This window comes from Uloborus diversus, chromosome 2 (genome assembly GCF_026930045.1).
Source record: "Uloborus diversus isolate 005 chromosome 2, Udiv.v.3.1, whole genome shotgun sequence".
Lineage (NCBI taxonomy): Eukaryota > Metazoa > Arthropoda > Arachnida > Araneae > Uloboridae > Uloborus > Uloborus diversus.
The window spans coordinates 210,676,406-210,693,031 of NC_072732.1; the positions used below are offsets into that span (position 1 = coordinate 210,676,406).

A 16,626-nucleotide genomic window follows, 5' to 3' on the forward strand; every position below is an offset into this window, starting at 1 on the left:
TTCAAAGCCTTTATTGGCATATTTTTCACATTGATCAAAGACAATCCTTTTGCTTCATAAAAAACACCATTTTTAGACTTTGTGAATGCTGAAATCGGCGTCACGCGTGTCCACTAACATATGCACTTATGAATTTTCCCGCGCATGCGTCCCCCATGCGTAACAATTTAAAACTACAGCGCCACCTTTCACCAGAATGGGTTCGTTTCCGAAATTTTACAAGTATTTTTTTATGAAAGACCCTGCTTAAAAACATAGGATATGACAATTTTTTAAATAATTTGACAAAGTTTAATATTTTTTAAAAATATTTTAATCGGTGCGCAGATTCAATTTCATTTTTTAAGCTTCTGCATATGACATCACAAGTGATGAAATGCCATTAGCTCAGAGTGCATTACTTAATTCACTCCTTAATTATCATAAGCTAGAAACGTGGTAGACAGCAAGCGTCAACATTCAGCGCGGCAGTGGAGTGCGCGCCAAAGTTCATCACTTGTCACGTCATAAAGACCACGCCTTTTTTGACAAATTGGAAATTTTAAAAACTTTAATTAAAATTAAACTTTTTTTTTTTTTGCTCATTTTATCAACTTTAGTGACTAAAAGTAGTAACTTTTGACTGATGAAAACAAGCCAATTATTTGTCTTAGAAATGTTGACTCTATTTCCACATCACCACTGAGGTAAGAGTCCCGATGCGTTTTTGTTAAGGGGGTATCGCCAGGAGCCCTAGTCCCCCACCAAGAGTTTTAATCTTAAGCAATGAACTTCTTTCTTGGTTTTCTGGAGCACGAAAGTTTGGTAAAAGATTCATCTTATTGAATCTCTTCTATCATCATATTTTTTTTTCACAAGCTTTTTCCAATGGCTAATATTAGTCTTTTTTTTTTCTTTTGTTCTCTATTCAGTCATATTTTTCTTCGGAAGTAAGTTTTGGTTAAACATTAAGTTCGATAATTTATGCATTTTTTTTTCTTTTAATTATTCATTTGTGTTTTCTTTCGTGTAAGATTTTATTACTGTGGAACTGAAATATAGTTTTTTCAGCAGTAAATAAAAAACGTGTAATTCTTAATTGTTTTATGAAATAAACGTAAACGGTTTCTGCAGTATTCAGGCAGGGGCAGATTAGTCTTTTCATTTGTTGGAAAAAGATAAGTCTTTCTTTATTTTGTGTACCTTTTTCTATTTTTTCCAAGAGCTTTTTTAATGGCTAATTTTTGTTTTTTTTTCTTAGGAAGTTAGTTTTTATTCTGAATTAGGTTTGAAGATCGTTTTTTTATATTATTATTTTATGTAATTATTCATTTTTTTATGAAATATTTTGTTACTGTGGGGTTGTTATGTACAGTTTGCTTTAAGTAAATGAAAAAGGTGTAATTTCTATCGTGGTGTGAATTAAACACAGACAACAGCATCAATTTTCATGCAGGGGCAAAATAGTCTCTTCACTCATTGGAAAAAGATGAGCCTTGCTTCCCTTCTAACTTTTTTTTTTCTCCCCAAGCTTTTTCAATGGTTAATCTTCGTTATTTTTTTTTCCTAATTTGTCATATTTTTCTTCTGTGTGAGTTTTGGTTTTAAGTTGACGGTTTTTGCTTTTTTTTTTAATACAATATTTTTCTATTGTGGTACTGAAGTGTACAGTGTTTTCAGCAGCAAATAAAAAAGATGTTTTGTGGCATAAGTAAAAGTAGACGACACCTTCAATTTTCATGCACGGGCAAAACAGTTTTTTCATTCATTGGAAAAAGAGGAGCCTTGCTTCCCTTTTCTGGCTTCTTTTTTTGATTGGAAAAAAAGGAGCCTTGCTTCCCTTTTCTGGCTTCTTTCCCCCCCCCCCCCCAAGCTTTTTCAATGGTAAATCTTCATAATTTTTTTCTTTCTAATTTGTCACATTTTTTCTTTTGTGTGAGTTTTGGTTTTGGATTTAAGTTGACGGTTTTTGCTTCTTTTTTTTTTTCTAATGCAATATTTTGCCACTGTGGTATAGAAGTGTACAGTTTTTCAGCAGCAAATAAAAAAAGGTGTTTTGCGGTATGGGTTTATTGTGGTATGATTTAAACATAGACGACACCTTCAATTTTCATGCACGGGCAAAAAAGTCTTTTCATCCGTTGGAAAAAGATTCGCCTTGCTTCTCTTCTGGCCTCTTTTTTTCTACTTTTTCCAGAGCTTTTTCAAGGGCCAATCTTCGTTTTTTCTTTAATTTGTCATATTTTTGTTGAGAAGAGATTTTTGGTTCAGGTTTAAGTTTGACGATTTTGGCATTTGTTTTTTCGGCTTCAGCTGTGTTTACTTTTATGCAATATTTTTTTACTGTAGGATGGAAATGAATTGTTTGTTTTGCAGTAAAAGTAGGAGGTGTAATTTTTGTTTGGTTTTTTTAGGCAAGATTTAAGTTCAGTTTCTTGAGGTTTTATTGTTTCATTTTCATTCAAAAGTTTTATTTTAATGTCAGTTTCCACAATCTGGGATGAAGTAGGCTTGGTAACTTCCAAAGATTCAAAACGTGGTTCGGTTTCAGGATTATTGTTTTTTTTTCATCTTCAGGATCTTTGATATCTACATCTGTGGCCTTAGTTGACACAGGTTTGTTTTCCATCCAAGGTTCCTTAGTCATTTCTGGAACTTGTGTTGTATTCAAATTTTCTTCTATGAAGTTTTTCCCTTCATTTCTGGAAAGAAGAAGAAGTGAATAAGACCAAATGCAAGAATCCTCCCGCTCAGAGAAAAAAATGAATACTTGTCTCAGTACGATATTTTTTATTATTTGTTAGTAGAATTTCGGATGTCTACAGTTGGAGTAAAACAAACCTAGCAGCATTGTGAATGCTGCATAAATCCTAAAAACATCATTCTAACGCTGCCAGTTTAGGTTTGTCCCAACTATAGGTGTTTCAATCATTTGTTGACCTCATGCTGTAATTAGCGGAATTCTGATGGAGAATTCAAAAACTGAAGCATTCACCGCTGTCATCAATAATATAAAACTTTTCCAAGTGGATAAACGGGTTAATCCAGTACGTTTTCTGAAAAAAAAATAACAGATTCTCTCTCTCCCCCTCTCTCTTTCTCTCTCTCTCTCTCTCTCTCTCTCTCTATATATATATATATATATATATATATATATATATATATATATATATATATATATATATATATATATCCAAATTTTACAGCTATAAGTGCTAAGGTGGAGAAAAAATGTTTTGCACGTTAGCTCTGGGCTTGAATTAAGTTTAGCCTAGGACTTTCACTAAAGTAGAAAACTTGATTTCTGCTGTTCTTATTAACTGAGAAAATTGAAGCAAACCCAAACTGATGCAAAAAAAAGTTCTTCTAGCTTAAAAGATTAAGTTCAAAAAAAAAATTATTCTCGATTTATGAAAAAAAAAAACTCTCCGAGGTGCAAACTCCCAGGGTTTGAGGTAATTTTGCACCAAAATTTAATGCTATATGCTCTGTTGGGTCTTCTGTATGCGGGTCTACCGTTTTATATTTTCTTTGACGTTTTTTTTAATACATAGAGATTCTGTAGAATTGCAAAAATGTTGGCCATTTCATGCCTATGAACTTGAGCGTTTAATTTCTGTTTACCTTCTTGGTTACTGCAAACAAACAAATTTATGAAACTTACTGTTGAGGTTCTTCTTCTTTGAACACAAGTTTCCACACAAAGATAAATCCAAATAAGTTCCAATAAAAAAGTCCAAGCAGAAAGGATCTTAATATGTCGATCACTTTCAGAATGACAGCAAAAGCGTACTGCATTTCATCGTTGATACCTGAAGAAGGAAAATAATTTCTCCACGTTAATCAAGCAGATGCCTTCAGTCTCATAAACTCATTCAAAATTTTCATTACTTACTACTCAGTGGTGAACCTAAGGATTTCGGGGCTCTTCGCAAATGCATCCATGTGGGCACCTTATATATACAACCACATAACTATAAAGGGTGTTTCTGAACTCTAAAGGAAAACTTTAAAGGGTGATAGAGGGGACGATAAGATCATGTTAAAACATTGGTCGCAATTTTATATCTCACGTATTAAAAGCACAAAAAGCCAGAAGTTAATGGATGCAAAATAGGGAACAGTTTATAACAAAAAGACGATTTAATACAATATTTTAGTTTTGAGGAAAGGTTTAAAGCGGTTGTTGAAATTTGCAGACTGCAGCTGTGATACATGCGTCGCAACAAAGGCGAAACGATTGATGAAAGTTTGTCGAAATGGCTCGTCATTGCGGCAGCGAGTTCTTTGTCATTGCGACGCATGTACAGCTGTAGTCCGCAAATATTGTCTATCACTTTAAACCTTTCTTAAAAACTAAAATGCTGTACAAAATCATCTCTGTGTGATGATTTTTCACCTGCTTTGCATCCATCAACTTCTGGTTTTTTGTGTGCATGTAGTGCGTCAGATATAAAATTGCGACTAATGTTTCAACATGATTTTTGCTTGTTATCGTCCTCTCTATCGCCCCTTAAAGTTTTCCCCAAGAGTTCAGAAACACCTTGTAAAAGACATTTAGCATGTGCCTCTTTGAATCCTCTCCTGCGCCCCTATGGGCAAGTTTGCCCTTCGCAGTTGCGACACATAAAATCTGCAGCTGTAGCTTCCCCACTGATATACTGACATAGAATCAATTTTTCTTTTCGTTTGGCAAATGATTTGAGAGCAAAGCAATTAATTTCAATTCTAAGATTAAGGTTTATTGTCCGTTTTTCACAAGAAGGCACTTAACTCCTCCCTCGTCACGTGGTCTCCGATGATTCTATTTCGCTGTTTTCGGCAGAAGATATATTCGGATCATAGCATTTTGTTGTAAAAGCAGCAGTTTTCAAAATGTAAGAATAACTAAAATGACAACAGACAAGTGAAGCAAGTTATGTAAAGGACACTAACACTTTTTTGCACATTGAAAGGTAAGCCCAAATTAAGGTTGTCTGGTTGTCTGCTTTAGAAGTGCGTGGATTGTGCACCGATCAACCCGCGTAAAATGGATCTCTGCGCTCTTATTTTATTTACTTCGACAACCTGACATTCCTCTGAAAGAGCGATAAGTTCCAGTCTCATCTTTTGTACGGTCCCTTAAAACTTTAAACTCTAATATCTCCTTGAGTTTTGGTCGCACAAATGTCAAGTTTTTTGTCAGTAATAGTTTTCAATGAAAATTATTTCTCTAAATATTAGTTAGGGGACCTGGGGCCCGCATAAATAGTTAAATTTTGTATTTTTTGGCTCATTTTTATTTTTGCTTCAAACTTTCACTATCTTAACTGTGCATTTGATTTTGAACATTTTTGCGATTGGAAGTACACATCTAGGACTAACGGTTGCAAAAATAAAGGTCTTGCAGGTTAAAACGGAACACCCTGTATATTTACGCAGTGGCGCTCTCAATCATCAGAATCATTCATTCTGATGTTATTGTACGCGTCCACTTTTCATATGGGCAACCCTTATAGTATGGTGCATTTGCGCTTAAGAAAAAGATTTTTCTTAGTTAAAAAATGCATGATTAAATCCTTAAATATAAAAAGTGAATTCATAAAAAGTTAACTACTTGTAACCCTCTGTCTATAACATTCAGGGATTCCTTCAACTTGACTTTTTTCGATTCGATCAAGTTCTATCCATGAGTAGCGTGGAGAGGAATTTTCTTCTGTGTGGGAAAAAGGAAATTTCTAGCACTGCTATTGGAAGATACAATTGATCGTATTTCATGGAAACGAATTTTTTTAGGCTTGACTGAGTCCCTATAGTAACTCAGGGTAATTTAACTTTGGGCTACAACTTCGCTTATACTTTAATAGTTTTTTTTTTTTTGTATAAAAACACTCCAAAACCAATGTATAGTGCTAAAACAAAGAAATAATAATTATAAAGTCCGTTAGAATTTAATTAATAGCTTGGTTTTTAATAATCTAGTCATTTACTGTCACTTAAGGCACCACAAAAATAGAATGCAAAATTAAATATCTTCGATAATTACCAAAGATCGAACTGCTATTCTCAAATTATTTCAGCATAATTGCATCATTCGTGTAATAGCAATGGTTCCCCTACACTTGGCAACATTTTTGGTGACAGAATCAGAGATAGTGACAGTCCAACTGGTGCGAATCGTTGTCTAAGAGCAACATTAAAAAATATATATTCTTGATCAGGGAACAATATACGGAGTTTTGTATCAAGAAAAAGCATTAAATTTTTATTTTAAATCTATATTTAGCACGTTTCCCTGTAACGTCTTAGTAGTTCCCCGGTCGCATATAAACAACGTATACTCTGCTAGAGATCATGTAAAAATTTGGAGACTGATGATTGGCTACCGCGTGAAAGCATCATCCGCTTCTGTATAGCTTGTTTTGCACGCTTTAATTATTGTTTCATTTCGAAACAAAATATGTTTTCTAGACATTATCCGAGGAAAGGGGATAATTTAAAACATTCAAATGTGAATTTCCCAGGAACGAAATTTGTTCAACCCGTTGGATGGGGAAAAACTTGGCTGACATATTTTCGTCGACTAGCCAATCAAAAGTATCAAAACTATTGTAAAGTCTCTAGCTGGGTAAAGGTTATTCATATACTCCCCGCAATGTCTAATAGATGTCTTACTGTTGCTGTTACCATACAATCGCAAATATTGTAATAATGATGTTAAAATAGAAAGCAGTCAATAGAGCATTTTGAGAAATTTCTTGGTGAAAAAGTTATTTTCCCTCGTGTTCCCGTTATCGAAATTTAAGCTCTTCAAGTCTACCAAAGTTCTAAGAAAAGCATCAAATTTAAAGACTTGGCGAGACATTGAAATTACCACACGATTTCACTGTCAGCATTCAAGAAGATATCCATTTACAAAGCACATGAAAGATTTTTTCCATTACTCACTGAAACTCGGTATTTTGGAGACTTTGCTTTAATTTTGGACAGATTTTAGGACTTTCTTTCGATAGCTCGGAAATGCGGGCCAAAATTGTATTCTCCCAGAAACATGCTTTACTATGCTCTTAGAATTGCTGCTTATTCATTTATTTATCATCATACGATTGTATGATATGTTAGGCGATGATTTGCGCAACATGTGTTGCTGCAGCTATCCCTGATTTTGTCGCCAAAACATCGCCAAATTTAGCAGAACCACTATTGTTACATGAAAAATAAAATTACGTTGAAATAATTAAGGATCGAACAAATCTAATAGTAGATTATGGATTTAAAAAACTATTTCCATACTTTTCGTTGGAGTTTTCCGAAAATTTTAGCAAATATGCAAATTTTCACACAACGGAAGCTCAAATTCAGCTACAATCGCGTCACATTGGCTTCAAGTGAAAGTTTGCAGTTTCGTTTCCTCTGTTGGGAGAGGTATAGCATTGTTGAACACATTTGTTGGTTGTAGCAACAATGAACTAACTGCTGCATTACGTTAGAATTTGGAATTGGTAGATATCCTCAAGAGTAAAAAAAAAACATCGAAACAAAAATTTAATTGCAAAAAAAGAAGTAAAAAGGAAAAAATAAGAAAACACAATATATGTACACAGTAATAGACCATAGAAAATCACAGGGGGATCCTTGTTTAAACTTGGAGGTGGACTTGTTTTTTTTTTTTTTTTTAAGTCTGTTTTTATATTAAAGAGAAGTTTCCTGAGTTTCGGGGAACAATATATCCCTAAATCTCTCCTCCCCTCCCTCAGTTACGCTCTTGGACACTTTATTTAAGTTACAGGTGAAATGAAAATAACAGCCTTTTGGCTTTTTTTTTTCTTTCAATGTTGTCTAATAAAACAATTGTACAGTAAGTAAAGTTCAATGGTTAAAAGACGAGGTTCATTTTATACGCTTGAAAAACAATCTCGTCATTCGAATTTATTTTTATTTTTTTTAGATAATTAAAAAGAAGTTTTAGAGATTCTATCAATGTTCTTTAACAATAGGTCGATGTCTTTGATTGTGTTTCAAATTAATACCATGATGTCAAACTAAATACATGCAGTATTAGATGTGGTTTTTTTTCCCGCTTTTCCGAATGAAACCAAAATCTTTATGCTACGATGATTATTTCATGAAGAAAGAGCCTTTTTGGGTCCAAAACGTAAATTTTGAGTTAAAAAAACTATTTATAGATTTTTTTTTTCGAATCTGTCTATAAACCTTCCCACCACTAATCTAGACAGACTGAAAATTTCAACGACATTGCTCCTCTAGTTTCCAAGTTTATCCCGGACATCAAAATGTGGAGTTTCGACCACTTTTTTGATTCTTCATTCCCCTAAAATGAGTCTTACCCGTACAAAAGGGTAAATTACCGGATACAGTTCAGCCTCGTCAAAATAAAGCATTTCCCTGCGTGTCAAACATTACCAAAAAACATTATCAAATTATTCCGTGGCGCGAGTTTCATTGTTGGTGATGTCAGGAGTGTTACTTGCTCATTCGCTATTATATATGTGAGGATTTGGCACAAATTACTCCTTAATACCAGCACTGAGGTAAGTCATATCATTCATAATACTTATTACGTCAACAAGGATTGCTTACGTAGTTATTTTTGAACTTTGAGTTTGCTTCTTGAATTCCCCAAACTCCCGAGATTATTCCCCAAAATTCCTTTAATCCCCTAGCTCAAAAACTGGGTTTTTTTGCATCTCTACCTGTATATGCTAGTACCTAGTTTTCGGTTTTATGACTCTAATGTTCACAAACTTTTTGTGGTGTCCCCAAGAGTTCATAAACTCAAGTGCCAACTGTTTCATGTGTATGTCCATGGCCTTAATATTTGTTCGGGAAATGCATCCATTAAAATGCTAGTTTTTTTTCCCTAGTCTATTGAACCTGGACAACAGTTTACCTGGGAAAATTCGAATTTGGAAATCAACAAGCCCAAAAACAGGTACGCCAACGTCATCGCCTACGACCATAGCAGGGTGGTTTTACAACCTCTGGACGGAATTATGGGTTCTGACTACATTAACGCCAACTATTGTGACGGATATCGGAGACACAAAGCTTACATCGCAACGCAGGGCCCTCTGCCGGAAACTTTTTGCGACTTTTGGAGAATGATCTGGGAACAGAGATGTGCCACAATAGTCATGATGACCAAGTTAGAAGAAAGGACGAGGATTAAAGTGAGTGTTTGGATTTCAGGGTCTTTTTAAATAGTCAAGATATACCGCTATCGTACTAATTATTTCTGTGTTATTCTCTTTCAGTGTGACCAGTATTGGCCCAATCGTGGTACCGAGACTTATGGGGTGATGTATGTTTCTTTTGCTGACGTTCAAGAATTAGCTTCATACTGCATTCGAACTTTCTATCTACAAAGGGTAAACCATTTTTCAGCTATCAAATTGTTTCAACCAATATAAATTAGCGGAAAGTAAAAACTATTAAGAAAATTATATCATTTATTTAGTCACTTATTGTCCAATAAAATATTAAGTTTAGGGCGATAACTTACTACAAAATACCTTAGCTTTGCCATCAATCTTTGAGTTGAACCGCACCATTGCTGCGGTCGCTCATCTGGTTTGCTAATTCTGCATTAGCTACCAGTTTGTTTGGCTCTCTTGGCTCCCTTAAGAGATTTTTCGCCTCCAGCTCATGTGATTCCTATTCCGGGCTGATGAGTGCTAAAAAGCACAAAACTGCAGTCCTCGGATGGAATAACTGAGCTGGCGGTGTATTTTAAGAAAATATTAAGTCGTCAACGGTCAAATCAGCAAGATGATTATTATATGTACTTTATATACAGGCCCCCCATCCTTTCAAAATTTCCCCGGGAGGGCAAACGGTTTGTGATCAGGACACTTCGTAGGGCAAACATCAATATACGTACAAAAATGGCTAATTTCAATATATTTCTAAACTCCAGCGGGGTCAATTAGCCCCGCTCCTCCCCTGATCGCCCAAATGACGGGCCTGCTTGTATACTGGCATTCAACAATTGCTCAATTATTCAGAAAAACAATTTTTTATTTTTTAAGGATTTATTTTTTCTTTGAAGATCATTTATTTCGTTGATTTTCACCTATTCTAATCTAAGAACAAGTTTATTATGTTTTATTTTTATTTTATTTATTTTTATATTTATTTATTCACTTATCCATTTGTTTTATTTTTATTTTATTTGTTTTTTTATTTTTTAATCAAAACAAATCAAACTGTATAAGCTTTATGCAACTTCACTATTTAGTAGTTTTGTCATTTAATGTTCAAAAGACTTATTACATTAACTCTTTAGAGTTCACAGCGAATACGACTCTAAACCAATCACATGCTTTGATGTTTTTCTTTTGAAAGATATCATTTAAAAATATAAGTATCTAATCAAAATAGTACAAAAGTATCTAAAAGGTATCATTTTGCTCTAGGTTGGGTTTCCAGAAAAACGAGAAGTTCGCCAATTCCAGTTCACAGCTTGGCCAGACCATGGAGTTCCGGACCACCCCACTGCATTCCTCACATTCTTGCGAAGAGTGCAGGCCATGAATCCTATAGATGTCGGGCCCATCGTAGTCCATTGCAGGTGAGAGAAAATCACATTTTCCCCTCGAGCTCTAAAGAATGAAAAATAACGATAGAACAGAAAACAATCTTATAAAAGTAAAAATGGTTAGACCTTCATCCACCGAAATATTATCCAAACAAATAAGTTTACATTTTCAATTAGTGAACATCACTAGGTAATGGTGAGAACAGTATTAGAATCAACCATTACTATTTAATATTTGTTTTAAACATTGAAAGTAAGGTGATTATGAAACAACAGATGAACTTAAATAACGGACAAAGTTTCGAAAATAAAAACAAACGAGCTGATGTGAGCATCACATGACTTTCTTTTACTCCAATTTAATTTCATTTCCCCATTATTGGCAATTTTAATATGATTCAATTGTTTACTTTCTAAATATCACCAACAGTGGCCAAATTGAAACCAAATTTTTAAAAAAATCGCCAAGTTGAAGATAAAACTTGGCAACCAAAAGACTGGCGATCGCCAAGTGTCCGAAAAAGTATAACGCAACTAGAGTTTACATCGAAATTAACAATGATTCCCCCCCCCTCCAAAAAAAGGAGGCAAAAGGCCCCCTTAGGAGCATTCGAATGCAACCAAAAGGGAAGGTGCACAAATAGACTCTACTTGGAGTCTACGTACCAAATTTCAACTTTCTAGGACATACTGTTTCTGAGTTATGCGAGATACATACGCACATACATACGTACATACGGACGTCACGAGAAAATTCGTTGTAATTAACTCGTGGGTCGTCAAAATGGATATTTCGGGTGTCGGTACGGTCGGGTCGAAAAAACTCAACATTCATTCGGGGTGAGCAAAATAGAAATTAAGGTCGATTTTTGAGTGAAAATTGTTTCGCGATTACAATACTTCCTTTTTTGTAAAAGGAAGTATAAAGGAGAAGTACTGCCTTGAAAGAGCTACTATTTCTAAGACATTAATGTCCTCCATAAACGCAAAAAATTAATCAACACACAGGATCGTTTACTCAGAGTTTTAAAATGAGCGATCATTGATCGTATTTTGGGACTAAAAATTTTAATTTGACGACTACGATTTAACATCTGGTCCCGTCATGTTTTTCTTTAATTGTATAAAAATATTGAATCGAAATTTTAAGACCAGTCATGGTTTTTGCAAATTTTATTTGTTATTCAGTTTTTTTTATTATTATTATTACAGAAACGCACTTTTTAAACGATTCTTGGAATTCTCTTTGACATTTGAGCACCCCGAAGTGGGATGCATAAACTAAACGGGACATATTTTAACAAAATATCTTGCAACTGAAAGTAGTCACTAACTGCTAATAGATAACCTCATTCTGTTATGAAGGCTGGCGGAATAATAGCAAAAACTCCTTCTGCAGCTGTGCATGGCCCGACTACACAACTGGGTGTGACTAAATTATTTCCAATTACAAGCAGAACATTTTGCAACAAAGAAAAAAAATTGCTAGGTGTCAGTAACGACTAACTTTTCTCTATCCTAAATGTGAACCCTTGTTCACTAGCGATTTTAATTTTGTTGATTTTTTAACCCCCGACACACAAAGGAAGGGGGTTATAAGTTTGACGTATTTGTGTGTCTGTGGCACTCTAGCCATAGATATTTAAAAGGGATAGATAGGCCTTTCCTCCTACAGCGCAGCGTATTTCGCCCGGAGAAAGTGGGGTCATCATGATTCTTCCGAGAATCACGTGATCAAGGGACATCGTGGCTCCCTCTTCTCGGGCAGCAGTGATATAACAATGCGAAGCGTCGTTAAAAGTCTAGGATTGTCTGAAGATTTTCATTATACTTATGTGAGAAATCTTTATGTGTGTGAATCTGAGATTTTCTAGCGAAAGAGGGTTTGACGAATTTAATTAAAAAATAAAGACATAGTGAGTAATAGATATCTTTCTTTCTGCTGAAGGCAAAAAAAGTCCCCATGCAGAGTCTAAATTAAGAATATTTTAATCAATTTACTATAGATACCGAGCATTATATTAAATCACTAAAAACAAGCGATGGAAAATTAGATATAGTATGTCCGCGAAAAACTGGATTTTTAGGTTTCCTAATTTCTATGAAAAGTGTGCTGGGGGCATGTAGGTGCCCGAATTCCAGTTCTAAACTGCGTAATGACTTATAAGCTTACTCAGGATCACCTTGAAACTTTTTTCAATGCGATCAGGTTGTGAGAGGGGATTCAACAATAATCGTCGGATAATTTCGAAGTGCGAAAAAAGATTATTCATTCATACGGAAATTAAAAGAGTCCAGTTCTTCAAATTGCGCTGATTTTGACAACCTTCAAATGCTAAGATTAAATTAGAAGCGTAACAAAAATGCTTTGAAAGAAAGCCTTTTCTTCCGATTCCTTTGACGACGATTTGGAAAATTCAGAAATCATCTCAATTAACATGACGCAGTATATTAAAGATGTTTCTGACTACGCTGGATTTTTTGCCCGGCAAGTGCACTCTGTTGTGAACTGCGACGACTGCAACGCAGTCTTAACTACAACAAATCAAAAAATAGACCTAATAAAATTTAAGAATTTTGGGGCACATTCAAGTATGATAACTTATTGCAAGATTGCAGCCATTGAAATATGTACATTTGTGAAGAACAACTGAGCGAGAATGTGAAAAAGTTTTGGGAGTAAAACACAAAAATATAATGTTACTCATGAGACCACAAGAGTTATCCGAAAAATTTCGAACTCCGTTTTTCTAAGTTTAAATAAGCATATGTTCGAAACAGAAGCAACAGATTTTCTCATTCAAAAGTTTATCAAATTAATCGTTACTAAATATTTAAGCGTTAGAATGTATCGCGCAGTCAATTCAAACAATGAAAATAAAGACCAATAAGTAGGAAAGTAACAAAATTAATATTGTTAAGGGACAATAATCACTAGTTTTCTTCACCCTCGGGTTTAAATTGTCAAAATTATAATAGTCTGTGGGTCGAAAAAAAAGGAAGAAAAGAAAAATTGGGGAGGGGACGGAAGTCAAATTACCATTCATGTAGTTTATGATTGCAAATAATTTATTTTCTGAGTACTTAAAAAAAAAAAATCACTGAAGTTTCTTAAAAATTAGGAACAAACCAATGTTATTGGTTTGGCTAATATAGTGTTGGTGCGAAACGCATGCGGAATATTAGAATATTATTTAATTGAGTTGATATTCGATACTATTTACATTTGTATTTCTAATTGGTTTATGGTTTTAGATCGGGTTTTATGTTAAATTGTTGCACTGGCTTCAAAAGTTGTGGGAAAAAGCACAAATTGAAACTATTTATCTGTATTTGAAAAATTTGATTGAAATAAAAGAAAATTTATAAGGTCAATTTTTGTTTAAGATTTTTGAAGACGTCTTTTTCTACTCAGTATTTAAAGCACTTGAAAAAAAGTTTAAATAGCTTGTGCGCCGGCTTCAAAAGTTATGATGGGGAAATATCTAATGGACCATTCCATGAAAAAGCTGTCATTTTGTCTCGCATTTCATTAAAAAGTAATAACTTAAAAAGGTAACAAAGAACATTTTTTTCAAAAGTACAACAAATACATTTGCGATTTCTTAATGAAAAAAAATGTTACCTTTTTTAATTATTACTTTTAGTGAAAAATATGAGGTGTTATGTGAGGGACAGAATGTTCCGTTTTTCTTTAATAATGGGTAAAATGCTTTAATTTAACCCATGCTTAAAGGGGGGTTTAACCCATGCTAAAAGCATTTAACCCATGGGTTAAATGCTTTAATTTCCCTTAATTGTGCAAATGATCGCGGCGCAAAGTAATTCTCTTCGATAAGGGACACAGTTTCTTGTGAGGGGAGTCCCTTGATCACGTGATGTCCAACGGGGGATGTTGACGCGCGCTCTGAGGAGAAAAGTGGGGAGAAGGCACATCTATTCTATTTTAAGATCTATGACTCTAGCGCCTAAACGGATGGACCGATTTTGAAAAAAAAGAAATTGTTCGAAAGAAGGGTTGATCGAGAGAGTTTTTAGCTAGGTTGCATCTTTGGATGACATAAATCAACGAAGATATTAATTAAAAAACTCTAAAAGGTTTTTCGCGATTTTTGCGGTGAAAACCTAGTGAAAAATTTTAAAATTTAATACCAAAATAAAGATAATTTTTTTCTGCGGCTTATTGAATGTGTTTGGAACTTCCATGTTTCATGGAATTCGAATTGTAACGTTTTTTAAGCAGGTTTTAATAAAGGCTAAGCTTTTATTCACGCGATTGATAACCGAATTCATTGTTGGCCTACAAGGAAATTAAAAGCAATGATTTAAAATTTTTATCTGTTGCCAGTTTCTATTTAATAGCAAATAAAATACTTTGATTTTTAATAATGTATGGCTTTTACAAGGATTTTCAATTTTCCCTCTTGATTCTACAGTTGCGACTCAGTCGGGGGTTTTTTAACTTTTTAACTTTACCGTTGCTTGCTACATTATTTGTAATTTGCCACAAAGCACTTTCGATCATCTTGGCTCAATTTGAAACTTAAAGGAGAGAAACTTGGCGATAATATTGACTTTTTCTTTCAATTGCATATAAGCATCATTTAGCAGAATAAAACTGTTCTGTGGGGCAGTTAACTCGTACGTCGTCTAACTGTTCGATTTCAAAGGATTATCAAGTAGTGTTGCCAGATTGGGGGAAATTTCCCCATTTTGGGGAAATCTGATGCTCTCTGGGGAAATTTTGGGGAAATGGGGGTTTTGAGGGGAATTCTTTGAGGAAAAATTTTTTCTTGGGGAAAACTTGGGGAAGCCAAAAACCTCGGGGGGAAAAAATTTGTAATTAAATTTGCGTCTTGACATCTGGTAGTTACATTGCTTGTATCACACAGCGTTGGTTTAGCTTTGCTCAACTTTATGGAATTCGCATTTCGTATTATGTGGAATTTTATGCTACGGAATTTGCATTAATAGTTTTGCGTGAGTTACTAGTTGATACGTAAAACAGGCAAAAAAAAGTGTGATGAAGAATGTTCTTGGATAAATATATACAAAAATCATAGTTTAAATGCACATACAGAAGCAGAGTAGTAAATGCGAGTAGAAAAAAAATATTTGGTTATTTCTTATCTCTCGGTCAGGCGCTCGTATTTATGACTAGTGGCACCCGCACGGCTTTGCCCGAAGTAGAAAATTAAAAAACATTTTGGTTCCCCTCTATATTTACAAATAATGCATGATGAATTTCTCGCCAATTAGCTTGCCCACGTTACAGTTCCACATTATGATAACTTGGTAATTTAGTCGTCCATCTTATGATAATTTTGCTCGGGAAAATGTTCTTAAAATTGGAATAGAAAAGGAATCAAATCGAATTTTCAAAAAATCGCTTAAAGGTGCACACCCTCATGCTACAAACTGATTCTTTGCCAAATTTCATGAAAATCAGTGGAACAGTCTAGGTGCTATGCGCGTCACAGAGATCCTGACAGAGAGAGAGAGAGATCCGGAGAGAGAGACTTTCAGCTTTATTATTAGTAAAGATAAAAAAAAATAAAGATAAAGACAAAAAAAAGCGAAAATGGGAAGAAAAAAAGTTGGAATTTTATAAGAAAATTTGGCTATTTGGGGGAAAAAAAGAATTTTCAAGAGACAAAAATATCAGAGGAAGTCGATTCATCTTATGAAAATATTAGAGGAAAAATTATTTTTGAATTTGGGGAATTTTGATAAAAAAAACATCCCTTTGGGGGGAAAAGTTGGAAGGGAATTGGGGAAATCTGTATTTGACCATCTGGCAACACTTCTCAAGTCGGACTGCTACTGCAATGATTGACGTAATTTTGGTTTCTCTGCAGTAAGGATGTCATAGAGGTGAAAACGGTTTTACGGGAATTTCTTGCAAGGCTATCATTTGATTTCTCTGCAGTAACGATGTCATAGAGGTGAAAACAGTTTTACGGGAATTCCTTGCAAGGCTATCATTTGGTTTCTCTGCAGTAACGATGTCATAGAGGTGAAAACAGTTTTACGGGAATTTCTTGCAAGGCTATCATTTGACTTCTCTGCAGTAAGGCTATCATAGAGGTGGAAATGGTATTACGGGAATT

General features: G+C 34.4%; 1 protein-coding gene across 2 annotated transcripts in view; it reads left to right on the plus strand.

The window, feature by feature from the left end:
* Positions 1–16,626, plus strand: part of LOC129216260 (tyrosine-protein phosphatase Lar-like) — a 371,862-nt gene that overhangs the window by 341,926 nt on the left and 13,310 nt on the right. For both annotated transcript variants that reach the window (XM_054850461.1, XM_054850462.1), the window contains exons 24-26: positions 8,844–9,149; positions 9,234–9,347; positions 10,395–10,549. In XM_054850461.1, the coding sequence (XP_054706436.1) occupies positions 8,844–9,149; positions 9,234–9,347; positions 10,395–10,549 (575 nt within the window). The remainder of the gene's footprint in view (positions 1–8,843; positions 9,150–9,233; positions 9,348–10,394; positions 10,550–16,626) is intronic.